We start from the raw sequence: 22,875 nt of genomic DNA, 5'->3' as shown, positions 1-22,875 counted from the left end.
ATTCAGTATCCTGTACAAACTGTAATTATCAGCAATTGCAAAGCTGACAAATTTATCCCTTTTTATTCCCATGGAATCTTGATTACATCAATTTAAAGAACATATCTGAAAAAAGAATAACATCAATGCGTTCAACTACAAATCTATATTATCTATTGTCATGGTGATTATTATTATTATAATTAGGGTTGGGCCGGATATCCGGTGTGGCCGGATATCCGGCCATTTTCAATATCCGGCCGGATACCGGATATTGAAACTATCCGGCCGGATATCCGGCTCTATAATTTTTTATACTTTACACCAAAAATCTCTGCTTTTTAAACTTTTAAATGGCTATAATTTTCTTATTATTGAAGCTAGAAGAACATTTTTTCTGAACAAGTCTAACTTTATGTAAATTTATATAAGATTTCTGAAGAAATTTTTTTTTGCTACTTTCGTATCTGGTAATTTGGCCGGTTACCCCCCCCAAAATTTTTACCGCGGGGGTAAAATTTGCTTAGGGGGGGTAATTACCCCCGGGGTAAAATTTTTTGGGGGGGTAATTTAAATTTTATCACAAATTTAGTATTAAAAATGCGCGCGAAGCGCGCAAAAATTTTTTTTGATAGAGATTTTCTATTTTGGGGGGGTATTTACCCCCCCCAAATTGTTTAAATGGTTGGGGGTGCCTACGGCACCCCCAGGGTAGGGGTAAATTTTAAATGGGGGGGGGGGGTAAAATGAAAAAAAAATTGGGGATTCGTTTGGGGGGGGGGGGGGTAATCGCCCCATTACCCACCCCCTTGGACGTCTATGCTTGTGACAATAACTTATTTTAACGAATATTATCTATCATGTGTAGTTTTTGTTATTCTTTAAAATTATTATGTTTTTTATTTATATGTATGATATAATCCTTTTTTAATGAAAATTGTTCGTATCTTTATTATGTATGATTTTTCCCCTAAGGTGAATAAATCATTTAAACACAAAATTGGCTATTACCAGATGCTCTAATCCCTCTCTTAATCCATACTTTTTTTAATGGGGGTAGAGTAAGTTGGGTTTGTGAGTCACTAACATTTTCCTGGATACTGCCATTTTACTTTTTATTTGTGATGCAATGTTGAATTAAATTTGCACATGGTAAATGCAAGGCGTATTTACAATTTCGTGCTTTTATTTAAATATTTTATTTTTATCTGTCATTTTTATTGAAGCCAAAATATCTATCTATCTATCTATCTATCTATCCATCTATCTATCTATCTATCTATCTATCTATCTATCTATCTATCTATCTATCTATCTATCTATCTATCTATCTATCTATCTATCTATCCATCTATCTATCTATCTATCTATCTATCTATCTACCTATCTATCTATCTATCTATCTATCTATCTATCTATCTATCTATCTATCTATCTATCTATCTATCTATCTATCTATCTATCTATCTATCTATCTATCTATCTATCTATCTATCTATCTATCTATCTATCTATCTATCTATCTATCTATCTATCTATCTATCTATCTATCTATCTATCTATCTATCTATCTATCTATGTAGGCCCACAATGGACTGTGTGTTCTGACCCAGAATGTTATCAACGAGAAGATTTATCTGTTCCTCTGGTTTTGGTATTTCTTCCTTGGCCCTGTTTCAATATTCTTCATTTTCTTCAGGAATTTTATTTCATTCCACAGTTATTTTCCCCTAAACTTTGCAGGGAGGTATGGGACATTGGACTATAAATTATTCTGGAAACCAAAGTGGCTCAATGGTAGTTGAATATCCACGTGGATATGCAAATAGCCCCCAATTTTTAATTAATGGTTAAAGTAATAATTTTCTTCCCCCAATCCTTTTATTTGCTAATCTTTTATTTTATTTTTGTCCCTTGTTTTTTAAATTAAATGACATTAAAAAAAAAATTTTGAAGATAGAATGACTATTTATAAGCCTTATTATTCAAAAAGATATTGATATTAAAACTAAGGTTTTATGTTGATATTATTACAGCATATAAAGTACTCTCATGCAACCAATTATTTTTTAGAATGCCTGTCGGTTGGCATAAACGGAACTTATACCAACAACGAAATTGAAATAATCACGAAACCTTCACGTGATTTTCAGCTGTCGTTTGTGGGGAGGGGGGGGGGGTGGGGGGGGGGTGCAACACTTAGTAAAATTGACTGCTTTTTATCTGCCCCCAAATATTATTTTAGATTTATTTCGCTTGTTGGCTACCTATACCTTAATCCTGACATAAACGCTAAAATTAAATTCTTCTCTCTCGGGATAAAAGTTAAATTGTTTTTTTTTTCTAGGGTAAGAACTAGTATTCTTAAAACAACATGGAAGACATTATCCATAAAGTTTGGATCTAATTGTCCAAAGAATCATCACTAGGAACACAGTAATAGTGTCTGACTGATAATGACGTGACAAAAAAATTAGCCAATGAGAGGCCACTATAAATTTTACCATTGGTCAATAACGGCCTCTCATTGGCTAATTTTTTTTGTTACGTCATAATCAGTCAGACACTATTGCTGTGTTCTAGCAAACACGATAGCATTTTGCACATTTAGCATTAAAATAGTTATTTATCACATCGTATTATAAACAGCTTCCCGAGGATAGAAAGTGTTATATATTATGAGATTAAAACGACAAAGCCCAAATTGTGTTAAAATTGTGTCAAAAATGACCCATGTGACGTAATAAAAATGAGGGAGATGAGAGGATCATGGATCATTTTTGACACAATTTGATTTTTTAGTCCCGAAAAGCCTAAGGAACGGGGTAAAAAATGGTTTTAATCTTATGATTGTACATTTTTATATTCGTAGAAAACTGGATATAATACGATGCTTTACATAATTTTTCAGTATGGCTGAGAACCGGTTCTAATCCACCGGATATTAATCGGTTTAGAAGAGATACGGTAAAATGTATGTAATTCCTTTATAATTTGTCTAAATATGTTTTCTACTTTTAAGTCCCAATTTTAGAATATACAATTACACAGAAACATTTTAAATTCAACATTCTATTTATATTTTCATTCTCAAAAACAATTTTAGGGGCCGCTCATATTTCAATTATGAAAATTAAAAACTGTATATAGCTGTTAAAAACAGACAAACAGACGGATGGACTTTAAAAAAATTGACATATGTAGTTGTACTGTGCATCTTTGAACTTACGAACTATTGGTAAAGATTATAGAGCTGCTATGCTTTGTGAATTGTACCCAACTGTCTGAAATATGATGATTCCAATATGCCTAAATCAGAACTGAGCGTTACGGACAGACGGACTTATGGACAGATCGGCCCTAAGTTAATAAAAGATTTGCCTTTGAAAAAGATATCGTATGATTTTAAAGCATTCATTGAATCAAAATTAAAATGATTGATTTTAGAAAACTCTAAACTTCAAATATAAATTTATTCGAAAAAAAAGTGAATCCAGAAATATCATTTTTTAAAATAAACTTTTTGTTATTTTCATGAACTTTCATTAGAAAACAATTCAAATATTTCTTTTATTAAGCATTCCTGATTTAAATATATTAATTTCATTATAAGATTTTACTTTATACATATAGAAATTAATTTTATGAATTTTGATGAACATTGATTTTACTACATAAGTGTGAGAAAAAAAAATTTTGTTGCCCATTTAAGTTAGGTATACGTAAGAGGTTATAACCCCCCCTACACCCCCCCCCCCCCCCAGGGAAATAGTCTTTTTCGTTGAAAATTAGGCAAGGGGATGGGTAAGATATTAATCCTTGATAATTTATGTTTGGGCACCCAGTCAATATAATCTTTCATAGCGGCTTTGCTCTTAGAGGTCTCTAGGGGCACTTGAGGAGGGGGGACTTGAATTCGATAACCAGATTTTTTGGATTAAAAAAGAAAAAAAATGATGTGGATTTTTTTTTTTGGGGTGGGGGAGTATTCGATCACCTTTCCTCATTTTCACTTTTAATTTTAAAAACCCATATCGGTTTAGCGGTTAGCAAGATCATTCGGTACAAACAAATAGACATCCTGTAACTTTATTATTAGGATATAAATTCAAATGAATTGTCCTTATATTGGATGAATTTCAATCTATTGTACTTAGAAGAATTTTAAATAAGTCTTCTTCAGAAATAATTCTCAAATAAATTAGATTTTTAACAATATCAAATTTGAAGAAAAGCAAAACTTCTCTATAATTGCGCTTTTGTTCATTAGTACACCATAACACCCATAAAAAGATGCATTCTTTTTTTAAAATGGGGATGATCAAATTTTTTTTTTGGCGCGAAGCTGCTCCATAGTTTGATTAAGACGGCGCCATAATGCCCTTACTAAATTTACTTTTCTGTACATTGATTTTTCTAAAGTTAGTAAGAAGAAGAATCTGCTAATAACCTATTCCTGCACATTAGAAGACACAAAATCAAAATTCTATAGAAAGTATGAAAATTTTATTTCATCTAAATAATTTCATAATAATTTTGGTATTTTATCAAAAGTTAATTTTCAGAGAATTTTTGTTCGGTCCTGTCATATTTAAATTTTATGTGAGTTAGGTCTCTACAACTCCCCAATCCACTTATCTATGTGTATCATTAAACCCCATGGATCTAAAGGGATTAAGACAATGGCTGTCAAATTGGTGAACATTCCCAATTATGATACACAAAATTACCCCATATGTAGATTAAACACTAATTAAAATTCACTGAAGTCCCCAAAGTTGTTAAGCCAACGAATAAGAAAACGTTATGGTAAAACTTTGGGGACTTGTGTAATTAATAGCCTATTGTCTCCTCTCTCTCTCTCTGATTAAACCCATAGTCTAAATAATGCAAGAATGAAAATAATGATATTTAATTAGACTGATGACAATTCTTTTTGACGGAGTTAGATTTTCTCTTATCTACAAATCAGTAAGTTTTATTTTTCATCAAGAAAACTATAAAATATTTAATTATGTCCGTACGTCCCACCTGAAAGCCCTTAGAGGCTAGGGGGGCGGAGCCGCTAGTGGGAATTTATATTGATATATTCATGTTTAATTATCTATATTCTTTATTTTGATAATCAAATCAAATTTGATAGAATGATCTAATTCTATTTTTATTCGGTTATGTAATTTTAATATTCAAATGTTTTTCATTCAGAATTCTATTTTTAGATCTAGCATTTTAAAATTATTATTAATGAACGCAAAAAGTTTTCTGTATAGCTTAGTTTATTGACTTCATAATAATTTGTCGGTCAGTCTATAAATTAGTTTAATTTGAATAAGTGGAAAAGGGGTTAAACAAAATATACCAAAATCTGATTTTCTCCAGTTTAAGAAAGCTTTATTTATTTAGTAGGTTTTATGCTATTTTATTCTTTAATCTATGCATTGGGTTGGTTTTAGACTACTTATACTCTAGGGGCGCACCCTCTAGTGGTTTAATATTAGGCTTACCTTAAAAGGAAACCTGTTCTTTGAGAGATCTAAGACAGACTGATAGATAAACCTAGATAATACAGACATCCTACCACTTGTTGTTTTAAAAATAGCGTAGCAACTGATTAATTAATTCTATACTTCTATTTAGATTCGGCACAAGTATGATGATGATGTAAGAAAATGCCTCACTTATGTTCTCAATAAGGAAATCATATTTTTACTTATACATTACCTAGTAATAGAATTAACCCTTTACAGTCGGGCCCCTTGCCGCACCTTAATCGGTCGGGGGGGGGGGGGAGGGGGCGTTCAACGCCCCCCCTAATTATCTCAGTTCCTATTAGAGCTAGAGGGCTAAATTTCACTTCCTTCACCCTTTTATTTAACAACCTTTGTTTTTAGGTCTTTTTTTATTTAAAAATTTCAAACGGCTGTAATTTTCTTCAGGGATAAGGGATGGGAAACCTGACCGAAAATTAGGTCTCAGCCTCCTTTTAAAAGTGATGGGGCAACTTTTCTTTTTTGCCTATAAAATCAACTCATTTCCCCCAGTTCCTCATTGGCTGTAGGCCAATATCCAATAGCCTGAAACTTGCTTTTAGCATTAACCAATTAATTAATAACAAACGCGTCCCCCAGTTCATTATTGGCTAAATTAATTCAACCAAACATAAATTTCTGCTATTAGAAAGACAATAATGGAAACTTTCTGCTATTAGAATGACAACAATATATATGACGTTCAAACACATCAACTTATTATTAAATTTACACATTAATAAATGTCCATATAGCAAAACATAAATTGAGAGATCGTTTTTTGAAGACTGAGTAGGATTCAACATTTTATGCTTTAGAACAATGTGAAAAACTCATGTCTTTAGACAATTTAAAAGTTACATTTCATGTGGAATTGATAACCCATCTAAATGATCACAAATACAAAACTAGTTCAATATGTAAATAAAAGTGTACTGTATTTTGTTAAAAAAAAAATTTCATTAATTTTGGTAAAAATTATTGCACACTTAATTGAACTTTTCTGTTAATATTTAACGTAAAATAAATTTTTTTTTTAAATTCTTAATTTATATGTTTGCTATAGAACAATTAGTTGATAGAATGTTACCCATGTACTTATTCAATTCTACTTAATTTATTTATTAAAGCTGGGGAGCTAAAGCGGTGTTTATTTCTATATACAAATTTTGGGGTGAAGTAGATCCCCCCTTATAATGTTTGAAAATAAATCAGATTTAACCATCTCAAAAAAAAATTTTTTTTAAATGGGGGGGGGGGGGTTGGCGAAGTAATAACGGGATTCTACTTAAAGCCACTAACATATTGGTTCTTTGAAAAGTTTATATTGTATTTTATGATAGGTGAAATCAACTACCTGAATTCTATTCTATACTTTTTTTCTTTGCATTCATATAATAGCTATTTTATCATTGTTCATAGTTTTCAAATCTAACTACTGCGTCATCCCGAAACTAGTTTTTTAGGCCTAGTTGGAAAATAGGCCTGGAATAATATTTTCTTACGTTTCCCATCCCTTATCCCTGAATTTTCTTATTTTTGAAGCTAGAAGAAAATTTTTTTCCCAGAAAATGTTTATTTTTATGTAAATTTTACATTAGAAATATCAAAATATAAATTTCAGCGGCCGCAGCTGTACTTGGCAGCTGCCAGCCGCCGCAGTCGGCGGTTGGCGGGAAAACGGTGGCGGATCTTCATGAAATTTTAATACGTTATGAAGACATGTAAGAAAAGCTTAAGTTTAAAATTTGAAGTCTCTAATTAAAAAATTGCGGCCACAGGAGCCTTTTAAAGATTTCTGGAGACCTGGAGGATCAGGACCTGCAGGATCATACCTGGAACCTGAAAGTGACTTGAACACCTGTATTTCATATAAGGATGTACTACTAGAGGAATTTTTAGTATTTTGGTATGATAAAATGCTTTGTTTTAGTCAAAAAAATATTTTTGCTCTTTACCTGGATGACCCTGCCAGGTTTGCTGGCAACCTGTGCCCGCCAGGATGGAGATATTCAAAAAATTCCAACTCTCAGTTATGTGTCATACCCATACTTAAAAAGTCAAGCAGTTTGGGCTCTTTATCTTGCACACACAGAAAATGAGATAGAAAAAACCGGATGGAGGGGCGTTCAACGCCCCCCCCCCCCCGACCGTTAAGGGTTAAACAGCATTTTTCCAAATCAATATGTTTCTAAATCTTGAATATTTTTTTATATACATACTCCAACCGAAGCTCTTTATAGTGCCTATAAATAGATTACGTCATACAATGCAAATGAAAAAAAAGCCAACTATATAGACTAACTTACCTTTGCAGGCCGGTATACATTTTCTAAAACCAATGGTAGGTCAGTATGACGTATTTTTGATTATAGAAAGGTTTGCTCCAACTTCAAGGATTAATTTTTAAATTTTTTAAGTTCGGATCAGAGGACTAATTAAAAAAAACGAAATGTACTTTGAATTCTTGATTTAGTTGATAGAGTTAAAAAGAGTTACATTTTCGCATAATACCATAAAGTTATGTGCAAGCTTCAAGGCAAACGCGCTTATTAGGTCAAATTGTTCTTAATTATGCGGTAAATATGCTATTCGTTCGGTCATAGTAAAGGACAGCTTGACCTAATAAGAGCATATGAACAGAAGCTTGCATCTAACTTTACAGAATTATGTGAAAAAAATGACACTCTTTAAAAATAAAGAAGATTTTAAGTTAAAACTGTTTTCTTCAAGAACTTTGCTTTAAAATATGATATTTGTATGGGCAGGGTCAAATTGGAGATTGGTTTGTTTTGTATCAGCTTTGCAAGAACTGTAATAAATATTTCTTCAGGTACTTATAGACAGACCTAACTTACTCACTGTCTCTCTCTCAGACAGACTGTCTAACGGACAGACTTACTGACTGACAGACCTAAATGACTGACAGGCAGACAAACATAAAAAAATTTTTTTTTTTTATTTCTCTTTGAAGGCTGGAGAGATATCCTAACTGGACGTATATGTAGAAGATAACTATATCTATCCATCGGTTTTTGGGATCTTGATTTACAGACAGCTAGCTATCCTATTCCTTTTATAGATACATTAACAATATTTTTTCTATTTAGGCAATTTATCAAAGAGCTGGCTGTAGAACTGAAATGTAGACCTAAGAGGTCAAAAGCACTAAGTAAGTGTTATCCTTTATTTTGTTTGGTTATTTTTTTATACTTGACCATTTTCATCTAAACATATATTTACTGAATACTACATAAAATTATCTTTGCATTTATGCTTAATGTTAATTTTCATTTAAACTTCATTAAACTTTACATTATTTAAAGCTCCTTCAAAGCTTTTTTAGTTTAATCAGAGATCTAAAGGGATAAGACCATTCATAGTAAATTATTTATACATTCTTAATTCTGATTTACAAAATTACCTCTGTAGATAAAGTTAGTTCACTGCTTATTTAAACCAACCAATCAAGATATATTAAAATACCTCATGGATGAGAAAACTTTGGGTACCAGTATACTTTACATTTCAATGCCTCCCCCCCCCCCTTTCCCTTGTTTATCAAAAGCTTTACCAAAGTCAAAGATACAACAAACTTACTAATCTTACTTTTGCAGCCAATGGGAAGAACTCCACACTGTCAAGAACTGGCACCCTACCACGTGACAAATTGGTTCTGGACGATGATGCTCTCATGTCGGTTCTCTCCGGCAGCGCACCCGACGAAGACGACGTTAAACAGTAAGCGCGCCAAATTTTTCCTTCCAAAAAATTCTCTTCCCCACCTTTGCCTGTCATTATCAAAAAGCAATTTTAAATACATTTCAATTTAAAACTAAACATATCTTTAATTATGCTTTTATACTGTTTTTTATATTGTTATATGAATATTAGAGAAATTGAAATTAGTACAAAGATTTTCTCAATAAACAGGCCTAATTTTAAATTTAACAAAGCATAAAATATCTTTTGACTGATAATTGACCAAAAAAACTTATCAAAGCCATTTATAATTTATTATGGCTTCTTAAAAAGCAGGGTGTTCTCTACAACAACAACAAAATGTTATTAAAATATTAATTGTTAAGAAAGACACAATTAGAAGTAATAATACTAACATTGGCTTTAATAAAATTATTGGAAAAAGATTAGGTATAGTGCCTAATAAAAAAATACGCCATACAATACAAATGACCAATGATTGGCCAGTATATACATTTTATCATTGGTCAATTATGGCCTATATTTGGTAATTTGTATTGTATGACCTTTTATTATTAGGCTCTATAAGCTGATTCAAATCATTGTATATTTAAACAATATATGCTAAAAATAATGTGAATTTTAAGATCAATGCAAAAATACCCTCTAGGTGCTTAAACTTTGTTTTAGTTTTTAGCTTAAAACTTTGAGTTATATTCTTATATTTGTTTTCTTCACTAAAATTTATTCGTATTATATGTTATACTAAAATATTATTAATTGTACTTTTTTTTTACACTTTATAATCACAAAATAAAGACATTAAAAAAAATTTCTTGTTTATTACATATAAAGTAATTAAAAATGGCGTTTTATGTACTAAGAGGGTGTCTCCTTGCAAATTAGTTTCTTTTTGTCAAAATTTCTATTTATTTTTTTGTAATTGTAAATTTTTGCTTGCAGACACCCTCTTGAGTACGACGTTGAGCACGGCCATGACGGGGCTGGAAGTGAGGACAGTCACGAGGGAGGGCTGGGTGGACATCTGGCAGGAGCCATGGAGGCTAAGGCATTGCTCACCAGAGGCAGAAGTTCCAGGTAGAGATAGATGTAAAGATAGTTTGTTAAATCTGTATATAAAAGTAACAGGATGTCTGATTGTGTATCTGATTGTTTGTACCAATGGATCTCTCTAACCGCAAGACCGTTATGGTTCTCTTTTACAGTAAGGAGCATCTTATAGGTGCAGGGATAGTTTTTTACTCTCTTGGGGGAATATACCTCCACCCTCCTGAAAATTCGTCCTCTAGAAAATACCCCTTAACATAAATTCAACAATAGTACAATATTTCTATACTAGCGACTACGTCTCTGGAAGCCTTCCATGGACCTATAAAAAGCTTTCCGTAAAGGAAAACCATATCGGTTCATAGTTTAGCGAGATCCTTCGCTACAGACAAAAAATCTTACTACTTTATATAATCGGATTAAATACTGTTCCTTAATTGAACCAAAGCATTTAAAATAATGATCTAAATAGCGTCTTTAGCTGCGGTTAAATATCCTGGTTTAAAGACACCAAAGATTTTTAATGTTTTCTTTGGATTTCTTTAAAAAAGGTTCTAGTCTTTAGTTTAAAAAAAGATAGTTTAGTGGTGTTTTCCAGGGATCTAAAGGGATAAGACAACGGCCGATAAATTAATTTGCATCCCCAAAGTTGAGTTGATAAAAAAAATAACTCTTCTGTAGATTACAATTAGTGGTTGAAACGTTTGTACACTCAGCTTAATAAACCAACCCATCAAAGTGCATTTAAAGTCTCCAAAAGTTGTTGAGCCAACGAATATGAAAACTTCAGGGAAAAGTGTAATAAACAGCCCATTGTCGCCTCTCTCTCTCTTGCAAGGACGTCCAAGGGGGGGGGGGAAGTGGGGATTACCCCCCCCCCCCAAAAAAAAAAAGCTTGGAAGCTCCTGCTCTCTTGGTGTTCAAAAGTTCTTGATCACCAAAAGAAATAGGGTAATTGATTTTCTGAATTCTAGCAAGCCGCCAATGAAGAAGATGCCCCGGTCCAGATCTACAAGCAAAAAACCTGTCAAAGGAGGAGGAAAGGGGGGCAAGATGGGCAAGGCCATGGGCAAAGCTGCCTTCTTTGCAAGATAAAAGTTGCGCCATCCAAATTATTTCTCGTCTTGAATGACCTTAGCGTCTTCCCATAGATGAAATTAAAATGTCACAAAGATTCTTTATTTTATATTTTTTCTAAAGCTGAACGTTGCATCATCTCTTTATATATGTTTCGCAACCTTATCAATTGTGATGCAATTAGTTTTTTCTTAACATAAAATTTGCACCATCTTTTTGATAGTAAAAAAAAAGAAATCCTTTACTTATTACCCTATATGAAGAACGATTAAACTGCCATTGTCCTATCCTCTAAATTTAAATTTATTCTCTTCAATTGTTCCATATTGAATTTTTAAGAACCTGATTTTCTTCCCAAATGTAAATTCACATATTTTTGCACATTTACGAAACAAAGCTACTCTATACTTTGTAGTCGTCCATATACGTAAGATGAATTGTAAATCTTCATTTTTTTATTTTTATCAATTTTAACTCCTATCTAACATTTATTTGTAAAAATAACGTTATTGACTTTATAATACAAAAAGATTTTGTTGTATTATAGCCATAATAGTTATTTATCGCATAGTATTATAGACAGCTTTCTGCGGATATTAAAAAAGAAAATTTTAAAATCAAAACCAGATTTTTGAGCCCCAAGTGGCTGAAGTCATGGGCTAACAAAACTGGTATTGAATTTATGATTTTTATTCTAACATTCATGGGAAATTGTCTGTAATACAATGCTATACATGATTTTTCAGTATTGCTTCTACGTAACAACTTTTTTCCGTCCGTCTGTCAGACAATTATAAAGCATTGAGGCAAATATAGCTTTGACTTTCTTATTAAGAACGGATGGATCAATTTCCTAACCATGCGGGGCAATCATCTACCTGCGAAACTAATCTATAAAAATCTACAGTGAAAAATGAAAATACGATGAAACATAAATTGTCTCAATTCTAAAAGTTCGTTTTTGTTTGTCTTTGCTGCTATACCTTTGGACATAGCTGTTCTTTCTATCATTAAAACTAAATATTTTCAAATTTTTTTTATTTAACAAAATATTTATATTCACTATTATTAATAATTTCTATTGTTTAAAACAAAATTAATAAAATTAACGTTTTTGGTAGCTATTATTATTTTTAAGTTAAATGGAATCTCTTTTCCAGTATTGCTTCAAAACCGATTAATATCCGGTGGATTATAAACGGTTCTCAGCCATACTGAAAAATTATGTATAGCATCGTATTATATCTAGTATTCTACGAATATAAAAATGCACAATCATGAGATTAAAACCAGGTTTTCCGCCAGAGCCTTTGGCATCTCGGGGATAAAAAAAACCTGGTTTTAATCTTGTACACTTTTATATCCGTGGAAATCTGTTTATAATACGATGCAATAGATAACTATTTTAATTATCTCTCTTCTTCTTTCACTTTTACTATTAACATATTTAGGTATGGATTTGTATATCCTTGTTTTTACTTAATTTACATATAAAATTAATGGTAACCGAAGAAATTTCACTCGAAATAATTCTCATTTGTGTATGGAGCAGGGTGGCATTGGACAGTAAATTATATTGGTAGTGGTACCAAAAGTTTTATAACTACGTTTTCATAATTTTTGGCTCAAAACTGTATACAGATACTTTCATGGAATCTTGGTTGGTTGTTTTGCACTTAGAAGTGTGTAAGTTTATAATATGCAGAAGGGGAATTTTGTTTATCATTATTGGAAATATAATTTATTGTCCATTTTCTTATCCCTGTGGATCGATGCTGTGAGTATTGGTGCAAAAAATATGACGTAACAAAAAAAATTAGCCAATGAGAGGCCACTATAAATTTTACCATTGGTCAATAACGGCCTCTCATTGGCTAATTTTTTTTGTTACGTCATATTTTTGCACCAATACTCACAGCATCCTGTGGATCCCTACATTTTTATTAAAATTCTATTCTTAGAATTAATGAAATATTAAAAAGCAACTGTTATTCTTTTTAATGTTTAAAGGATTTTTTTGGATACCATATCCTGTACATAAAGCATTTAATTAATGATTGTATGTCTTTGTATAACTATGTACCAAAAGCATTTTCATTTAAAGTTACCATTTAATTTACAATTAAGTTCTTGTATTTTATTTTGTCAATGCAAAATATAAAATTTATTGAATTGATGAAATGTGTTTTTTTTCTGATTTTTTTCATACATAAAAGTATTTTCATTTTGCCACAAAATGAAAAAAAAAGATGACATATAATTATCTAAATATAAAATTTGATATAAAATAAAGACGTTAAAAATGGTACCTACTGCTGCTATGTAAGGTTCGCCACATAAAATTCAAGAGTAGGGAAAATGCCTTGGTCTACAGCAGACGCAACTCCTTACCATGCACTGTTAGGACTTCTAAGACAAAGGTCGTGAAATCAAATGGTTGGTTGCCTATAGAGCGTACGGACGATATACACTGCAATTATAAGATGGTATGTTATAAGAACCCGGAACGACACCAAGCTTTCCAGAGATCAGCACCACCAACAACTAATGAACAAAACTCATGAAATTTTAAGCATTGGACTTGAATTTATTTGTAATCCAAATCCTTATTATAAAATAACAGGATGTTTGTCTGTCTATTTGTCTGTTTGTACCGATGGATCTCGCTGACCATTGAACCAATATGATGCTCCTTTTGTGGCTTTTCATAGGTCCTGGGAAGGTTAATAGCTATTGTGGGGGACAGCACCACCATCCCAAGAGAAATCTCAAAAATAAAAAAATACCACCCTGTGGATATTTTTGGTAAACAGATAATTTTAACTTAAATTGAAAAAAAAACATTTTTCGTGCCCCTAGAGGCCTCTAGGGGGCGTAGACGCTAGTTTTCTTATATTTCAGAGTACAGAGTGTTAGTGAACAAAAATGAGCTTGAAACGTATAATACATTGTTCCAAATTTAGCCGCTAGATGGTGCCAATTATTTTTTCTTTTTATCCAAACAATTTGAGTTTAATGTTTTTTAACGCTAAATTTAAATAAAAATGTGTATTTCTGTGTGGAAGTAAATATATATAGTTTATATAGCTAAACCTTCAAAATTTTGATAATAATACTTTTACTATATTATCCATTATTATGCTTTTTGATCGATCACAATCAGTATCTATTCACAATTCTTGGAGTTCCTCTAAACATATCATACTTTTTAAGCAAAGAAACTTTGCAATAATTCCTTACATTTCTAATCAGGTTCAATTTTTGGAAGCGAAGCTCTTTTACTCATTAGGTCTCTGTCCGTCCGTAACTGTTAGCTCTTTTCGTTAATTTAGACATATTACAATTATACTTTTGATTTCAAACTGTGCATTACGAATCCTATAACAGTTAGGTGCGACTTAGAAAGCGTGGTAACTCTATAATTATTACCAGAAAGTCCAAACGTTCATTTAAAACAAGCTAATTATTAAAAACTTTTTGTATGATATAATTATCCTCTGAATTTTGGAGTGTTCAACCTATTACAACAAGGTACAATTTTATATGCGAAGCATCTCTTTAGTCAATTCCTAAAAATGTAAGTATGTCCTTAAACAGTTTTCTGTATTTAAGCAGTTTTGCAACAAATTTAATTTCTATTGGTTCTAGTCTTATACATTTATATTTGCTTATTTTATTTAGTTCTGATACTCTACAAGTGTTATTATTCGTTTTCCTACCAGTTCAGATCTTCGCTTTTATAGATATTGTTATCCTTGTATACATCATGTTTCTAGAAACTACAGGCCTGGTGTAATTATAGAAAAGAAACATCCATCCATAAGTAGTAAAACACAGAAATAATAAAAAAAATAAAAATGAAAATAGGGCCTGCTAAAATTGTTCATTGATCAGAAATCTTCACCAGAAAATTCAGATGCATATCTCATTAAGCAGCCGATAAATTGTATTTCTTCCATGACCTAAGGTCACAATCACATAAAAAGACGAACAGATCCAAGTTATAAAGTAGCTTCGCTACTAAAAAAAACTTATACTTGTATCATGTATGTTTTATTTTGAGGATGAAAACACATGTCCTAACAAATAATTATGAACACAATTTTATAAAATATAAAAATTTAAACTTGAAATTAAGTTTAGTAGCGTATCTACTCTATAATTATTAACTGTGGTATGCCTGTTGTTTCTTTAAAGTAGGAAATTTACTTATGGCTAAGCCCCTAGAGGCATGTAGTGGAACTTTAGGTAAGGGAAATGGAATGTGATGTGTCGACCAAAAGCCAAAATGAAAAGTAAAAAAAAATATTTTTCAAAGGGGGGATTTTTTACAGGGGCGATTTCTCCTTGGAGCGTAGAGCAAGGACATCCAAGGGGGGGGGGGGGGGTAAAGTGGTGATTACCCTCCCCCAAACGAAAATATTTTTTATTTTACCCCCCCCCCCCCATAAAAAAAACAATTTTGGGAGGGTAAATACCCCCCCCCCCATAAAAAAAATTCCTAACAAAAAAAATTTGCCGCGCTTCGCACGCATTTTTACTGCTAAATAGTATTTTATTATTAGAAGATTACCCCTAAAAACAGATTTCCGGAGGGTAATTACCCTCCCCAAGCAAATTTTAACCCCCGGGGTAAAAATTTGCTTGGGGAGGGTGTGTAAAAATTTTTTTTCTTTGCGCAACATTTTACCCCCCCCCCCAAAAAAAAATACAAAGTAACCCTTCCCCCCTCCAATAAAAAAAGCTTGGACGACTCTGGTGTGGAGGTATACTCCTCAAAGAGTTTTAAACCTACCCTGGAACTATAAGAAACTTTACTGTTATGGAGTTTTTTTTTTTTTTTGGGGGGGGGGGTATCTAAACCCTCCAAATAAAAAATCATGCCCCCCCACATAAAAATAATTTTTACCTTTTCTTTTTAAACTCAAATTAAAATTGGGGAAGGGTCGACATTTCCCTCTCCCATTTTAAATGCCTGTAGAGGCTTCTAGGGGCGTAGCCGCTAGTTTGTAATAAAGTAGCTGAAGTACTAAAATAATAAGTTTTCAAAAGAAGGTGTATTAACTTTTTTGCTTTTTATTTATGATAGCTAGCCGGTGCTTTTAGTAAGTAGTAGATGTAAAATTTTGCATAGAATTCCGATATGTAATCGGTTTTTTTTGTAGACCTCTTATTTTTAAAGTAATTTAAGTTTTTTTTAAAAATAATTAAGTCGGTTTTAAGGTACTAAAACGCAACAAAATAAAAGAAGAAAATGGCCAGTATGAACAAAAATAGTAAGATCTTTAATTTGACACCTTACTTTTAAAATTCTGTTGAGTAATTATTGAAAAAATAAATTTTTTTAACCTCGGTTTTTTTAAATCTTAAAAATTTTTACATCTACTACTTACTAAAAGCACCGGCTAGCTATCTTAAATAAAAAGCAAAAAAGTTAATACACCTTCATATGAAAATTAATGATAAAAACTATAGGTATTACTTTTCAAGGCCTAAAAAATTAATGGCAATATTATATAGATACTTTAATAATTATTATAGCATAAAAAAAATATTTTGATATTTTTGATTATATGAAAAAAATGTTTTTCTGTTATGATCTATAACCTATTTCAGTTATATCTGTTCGTTTAGAGGTAGTCTATTTTATATAAATCTGAGATAATTGTACTTTTCATCTACGGGTTTTTTTGCACCTAATACATATTTTAATCAACTTGTTTTACAACTTAGCTTGTGATAATACTAGCTGCTACGCCCCCTAGAGGCCTCTAGGGGCACTTGAGTTAGAAGGGGGAAGTCGTCATTCTACTTTCATTTTTTGTTTCAAACAGAAAAAGTAACAAATATTTTTGTGTCGGGGCTTTTTTCTTGGGTGATTTCTCTTAAGAGAGTGGTGTTCCCGTCCCTCAAAAAATAGCTATAAACCTTACATGGACCTACAAGAAGCTTCACAGTTAAGGAGAACCATACGGTTTAGCGGTTAGCAAGATCCTTTGCTACACACACAAACAGACCGACATCCTGCATACTCATGTGATTTTTTAATAACAAAATTAAAAAAAAACTTTATGGATAAAAAACTACTAAATAATAGAAGGGCAGGTTTTTTTCTTCCTAATATTCAAAATACATATAGTATAAAACAAAATTTGAATCTATAGGTATTAAAATACATTATTACAAATAATCACTAAATGTATGAATTATTAAACTTTCTAGTTCTCTGTAATTGAATCTTTAACATATTCATTTTATCATAATTATAAATTTAATTAAACTATATAAAATTCATTCCAATCACTGGGGCTAAACTCAAAACCTACGCCATTTTTTACTTTTCTATAAATTAGTTTAAATATCCGCCCCTAGGCTCCGCATTACAGTTCTACTAAATCCATTGGTTTCTCCGTGTATATTCTCATCATGAATCTGCTGGCAATGTTTGGCTCAAAAGTTGCGGGAATAATCACATAACTGCCGACTGAAAGCTCAAATCTGGAATAAAGTAGGATTTTATATTTATAACAAGGCCGAAAACGGTCATAAAAAAGAAATATGCAATGATAAACAAAAAGAGAAAGATTAAAACAAGTTTAATGTAATATAATATTTAAAAATAAATAAACTTTTTTGCATTATCTATATTCATTATTTGTTTACTTTTGTAAATTTTGATTGGATGGTTCAATCTGTCAGAGTCCAAACTATTCAACCTAGTTCCTAAAAAATTTGGGATAAATTTAAAAACTTGGCCGAAAAATCCCGTATAACGTCATATCAGAATTAAAGTTTTTTTAATTTATCCCCCATTTTTTAAGCACTATTTAAGTACAGAAGGGTTAATTTAGTTTATCATCATTGGGGATTTACCTGGCAAAAACTTCTCTATAGTTGATGTATGGTCCACTGTTACCACAATCATAATTGTATAGAAAATGAGATGGCTGTAGCCTGGTTCCACCCTCAACTGCACGGTACACACAGAACCCGATTTGTAACATTCGCACCTACAACAGATGCATAAAATTCGGATAAAGAAAACGAAGTAGCAGGTTTCGTCCTTTTTTTTCACAGTAGTCTGAAGAGATTATTTTAGGTTAGGTAAATACTAAATAGGTGACGAACGCCCGTCTAACAAAACTGGTATTGATTTCATAGATCATTTTAATATTCGTATAAAGCTGTCTCTAATACGATGATATACATGATTTTTAAGTATGGCTGACAACCGGTTCTAATGGATATTGATCGGTTTCGAAGCCATACTGGAAATACTTTTACCTTTCTATTCCGATCACTCCGGCGATGTTCTTGTAGAAGAGATATTATTATCTGATATATACAAAATCATGAATTTGTTGCCATTTAAAATTTTTAAGACTTTTTTTGGCAAAATTAAGTTTAAAAATTACCAGTAAAACTAAGATTACGTTCTCTTTTCAACATATCCTTAATTTTGAAATAGAATGAAAATAAGGGGAGGTGCTAGTTCTTCGTGTACTTGTGTTTTACTATAGGTCAGGTTAGGTTTGGTTATATTGAGAACAGGGTAGCCCCACAGGATTAGGCCACCGAAATTCTAAGCCCCGGAGGGTTTGATCCCCCTACTTAAAGAAAAATTATCTTTCCCTCATTTCATTTTTAATTTATCTAATAATAAATGTTGTGATTTTTGTGCTCGGTGGGCACTTGAAAAATTCAGTGGGAGGGGGGAGGGGGGGGGGGAGAGGTCGGTAAATTTATGAATACGAATTCTTTTGCGCATTTATATAAAATAGACAGAAAAAGTAAAAAGAGAATGATTTATTTAGAATGGTTCATTGCAATTTGCTTATAAAAAGAGTTTTTTTTTGAATGGATATTTAATTTTCATATTTTATTCTGATTTTCCATTAAACATAAATGCAAAATGATTATATAAATATATGTTATTTATTAAAAATCTATTTTTACAATTTTATTAAATATGAATTTAATTTTAAAGAATGCTGATCAAACCTATTATATAAAGTAGTAAGCGCTTTTTGTCTGTCCCGAAGGATTTCGCTAACCGCTGAACCGATATTGTTCTTCTTTACAGTAAAGCTTCTTATAGGCCCTGGGAAGGTTTTAAACTATTTTTGGGGAAGGTGTCTTCCCCTCCCCCCCACCAAAAAAAATATTTTTTTACTCTTTTGATACTCAAATTTAAAATAGTATGAGGTCGACTTTACCCATCCTACCTTAAGTGACCTTAGAGAATTCGAGAATCTAGGGGACGTAGCCGCTAGTATTATAAAATAATACGATGTCTGCCCATCTAAAGCTAATATTTTTTTTCAAACTACAAAAAATATGAGAAGGGGGATCCGAAAATCACCTCTAGGGGCTAGGGGCGAAGCAACTAGTTAAAATAAAGCATATATACGGAAATAATGCCTAGTTTATTTCAAACATCTAATGCCAAATATACAAATTATAGGTTAAATACCCCATAATTCATGAAAAGGAAAAAATTAGAATTAAATCACATTGCACGTGCCTCATATGGAGATATCGGGAATAATTTATTCCATGAAATTAATATATCACTTTCAGGATGTACATACCCCTAGTCCTAACTAAACAAGGATGACAACATTCATACAAGCGAAGCTCTTAACCCAGAAGGAAGGGTAAACGAACAATAACTCTTGTAGAGTGTCAGAACTTAATAAGCAAAACATTAATTTCTAAGTCTAAACGAAATTGTACATAAATAGTCTTTCATAAAAAAAATGTTGCCAAAAAAGTTAAAATCATCATGTTTTTAATGGACGTACGGACTTTCTGTCAACGATTATAGAGTTGTTATGCTCTCAGAAATAATGTATGCCCTCAAAGTACCTATTGATCATTGCCCCTTCCCCTTAATTTTTTTAATGGATTGAAAATAAGGGGGTGGGGGGATAAAGTTTTTCTTTAATACTCAATATAACCTAACTGAAGCCAAGAAAAACTACCCACTCTTCCTTATTTTCTTTGCTCAACCAGGCATTTTGAGGAAAACTTCGAAAAAATAATGATATTGTTCCTGGCATTTAGGATCAGCCGGGTTGTTGCCTTCGTCACTATCCTACAATAGAAAAATAATTTTGTCAGTATTAAGCCAGGGATCTTAAGGGATAAGATAATGAACGATTAATTAATGAAAAAATCTACCCTTCTGTATACTAATATAATTAGTATTATCAGTTTTTAAGCCAACTAATAAGGTAACATTACACAGTAATAGAATTTTGGATATTTTACATTCTAGTGTCCTGCTCCTCTTCCTTGTAATAGAAATATTTTAATATATTTTCTCGTATAATTGTACATTCTATATCCGCGGAAAGCCGTTTATAATACGATACGAGAAATAACTATTCTCGTATTCATTTGAATCCGGTGGATAGGAACCGGTTCTCATCCATACGAAAAAACTATGTCTAGCATCGTATTATATTCAGCTTTCTACGAATATAAAAATGTACAATTATAAGATTAAAACCAGTTTTTTAGCCCGTGCTTTCGGCACCTCGGGGTTAAAAAAAACTGGTTTTAATCTCATAATTTTACATTCTATAACCGCGGAAAGCTGTTTATAATACGATGCGAGAAATAACTATTAACTCGTGTAATTGATAAATACTAAGAATTTTATTTTAATTAATTTTTTTATCAGATATAAATTTTATATTTAATTAAAATTAAATTATTACATGGTCTCCTTGATAAAGCGTGAGAAGATATTGTGGATTCTTAGCAAACAGCTGCAGATCATTCCTACAACCACCAGCAGATTTACCAGGTATCCACTGAAAATACAGAAAATAAAAATTCATATACACATATATTAGTAGCTTCACCTTGAGTCTTCAGGGAAAGTAATGTTGTATCCTCATAAAATTATTTTTTGTTAAATTTTTAAAAAAAATTATGCTAATCATGTTAATTTTTTTTTACTTATATGCATTGTCAGTGTTATGATCATATTCGTTCTTGTTTACCCCTTAACGGGCGGGGGGGGAGCGTTGAACGCCCATTCCTCCGGTTTTTTCTATCTCATTTTCTGTGTGTGAAAGATAAAGAGCCTAAACTGCGTGACTTTTTAAGTATGGGTATGACACATAACTGAGAGTTGGAATTTTTTAATATCTCCATCCTGGCGGGCAAAGGATACCAGCAAACCTAGCAGGGTCATCCAGGTAAAGAGCAAAAATATTTTTTTTGACTAAAACAAAGCATTTTGTCATACCAAAATACTAAAATATCCTCTAGTAGTACATCTTTATATGAAAAACAGGTATTCAAGTCACTTTCAGGTTCCAGGTATGATCCTGCAGGTCCAGATAATGTATTAAAATTTCATAAAGATCCGCTGCCGTTTTCCCGCCGACCGCCGACTGCAGCGGCTGGCAGCTGCCAAGCACAGCTGCGGCAGCAGAAATTTATATTTTGATATTTCTAATGTAAAATTTACATAAAGATAAATATTTTCTGGAAAAAAATTGTTCTTCTAGCTTCAAAAATAAGACAATTACAGCCGTTTGAAATTTTTAAGTAAAAAAAGACCTAAAAACAAAGTTTGTTAAGTAAAAGGGTAAAGGAAGCGAAATTGACTTAGACTTATAAAGGGTCGGAAATTCATTATCAAACAGGGGACTTGCACAAAAAAAATTTAGCCCTCTAGCTCTAATAGGAACTGATATAATAGGGGGTGGGGTCGTTGAACGCCCCCCCCCCCCGACCGATTAAGGTGCGGCAAGGGGCCGGACTGTAAAGGATTAAGAATAATAGGGTTGTCCAATCTTACCTCTCCATACACAAGTTAAATTGTAGTAGGGTTGTCCAATCTTACCTCTCCATACACAAGTTAAATTGTAGTAGGGTTGTCCAATCTTACCTCTCCAAACACAAGTTTAATTGTAGTAGGGTTGTACAATCTTAACTCTCCATACACAAGTTAAATTGTAGTAGGGTTGTCCAATCTTACCTCTCCATACACAAGTTTAATTGTAGTAGGGTTGTCCAAAATTACCTCTCCATACACAAGTTTAATTGTATTAGGGTTGTCCAATCTCACCTCTCCATACACAAGTTTAATTGTATTAGGGTTGTCCAATCTTACCTCTCCATACACAAGTTTAATTGTAATAGGGTTGTCCAATATTACCTCTCTATGCACAAGTTTGAAGTAGGGTTGTCCAATCTTACCTCTCCATATACAAGTTTAATTGTAATAGGGTTGTCCAATCTTACCTCTCCGTACACAAGTTTAATTGTATTAGGGTTGTCCAATCTTACCTCTCCATACACAAGTTTAATTGTATTAGGGTTGTCCAATCTTACCTCTCCATACACAAGTTTAATTGTAATAGGGTTGTCCAATATTACCTCTCTATGCACAAGTTTGAAGTAGGGTTGTCCAATCTTACCTCTCCGTACACAAGTTTAATTGTAGTAGGGTTGTCCAATCTTACCTCTCCATACACAAGTTTAATTGTATTAGGGTTGT

General features: G+C 32.1%; 2 protein-coding genes across 8 annotated transcripts in view; one reads left to right on the top strand and one right to left on the bottom strand.

Annotated features, from left to right (window-relative positions):
- Nucleotides 1-13,488, top strand: part of LOC145319273 (innexin inx2-like) — a 30,632-nt gene extending 17,144 nt beyond the window's left edge. For 2 of the 6 annotated variants that reach the window (XM_080161305.1, XM_080161304.1), the window contains exons 10-17: nucleotides 1,563-1,678; nucleotides 4,899-4,950; nucleotides 5,617-5,674; nucleotides 8,277-8,340; nucleotides 8,618-8,679; nucleotides 9,125-9,248; nucleotides 10,173-10,307; nucleotides 11,252-13,488. In XM_080161305.1, coding sequence (XP_080017431.1) covers nucleotides 1,563-1,678; nucleotides 4,899-4,950; nucleotides 5,617-5,674; nucleotides 8,277-8,340; nucleotides 8,618-8,679; nucleotides 9,125-9,248; nucleotides 10,173-10,307; nucleotides 11,252-11,372 — 732 coding nt within the window. In that variant the 3' untranslated portion in view covers nucleotides 11,373-13,488. Of the gene's footprint in view, nucleotides 1-1,562; nucleotides 1,679-4,895; nucleotides 4,951-5,616; nucleotides 5,675-8,276; nucleotides 8,341-8,617; nucleotides 8,680-9,124; nucleotides 9,249-10,172; nucleotides 10,308-11,251 lie in introns of all 6 variants that reach the window. The other 4 variants (XM_080161302.1, XM_080161301.1, XM_080161300.1 and 1 more) reach the window with 4 other exon arrangements.
- Nucleotides 13,489-15,385: 1,897 nt separating this feature from the next.
- The window catches only part of LOC145319271 (calpain-A-like), a 34,725-nt gene continuing 27,235 nt past the window's right edge, over nucleotides 15,386-22,875 (bottom strand). For both annotated transcript variants that reach the window (XM_080161297.1, XM_080161298.1), the window contains exons 19-23: nucleotides 21,080-21,175; nucleotides 20,413-20,451; nucleotides 18,639-18,692; nucleotides 18,228-18,364; nucleotides 15,386-17,852 (exon numbers count right to left, since the gene is read on the bottom strand). In XM_080161297.1, the coding sequence (XP_080017423.1) occupies nucleotides 17,735-17,852; nucleotides 18,228-18,364; nucleotides 18,639-18,692; nucleotides 20,413-20,451; nucleotides 21,080-21,175 (444 nt within the window). In that variant the 3' untranslated portion in view covers nucleotides 15,386-17,734. The remainder of the gene's footprint in view (nucleotides 17,853-18,227; nucleotides 18,365-18,638; nucleotides 18,693-20,412; nucleotides 20,452-21,079; nucleotides 21,176-22,875) is intronic.

Source organism: Acartia tonsa, chromosome 5, assembly GCF_053477335.1.
Source record: "Acartia tonsa isolate MP-2025a chromosome 5, ASM5347733v1, whole genome shotgun sequence".
In the NCBI taxonomy this organism is placed as follows: Eukaryota; Metazoa; Arthropoda; class Copepoda; order Calanoida; family Acartiidae; genus Acartia; species Acartia tonsa.
This window is presented reverse-complemented; position numbering and strand designations above follow the sequence as displayed.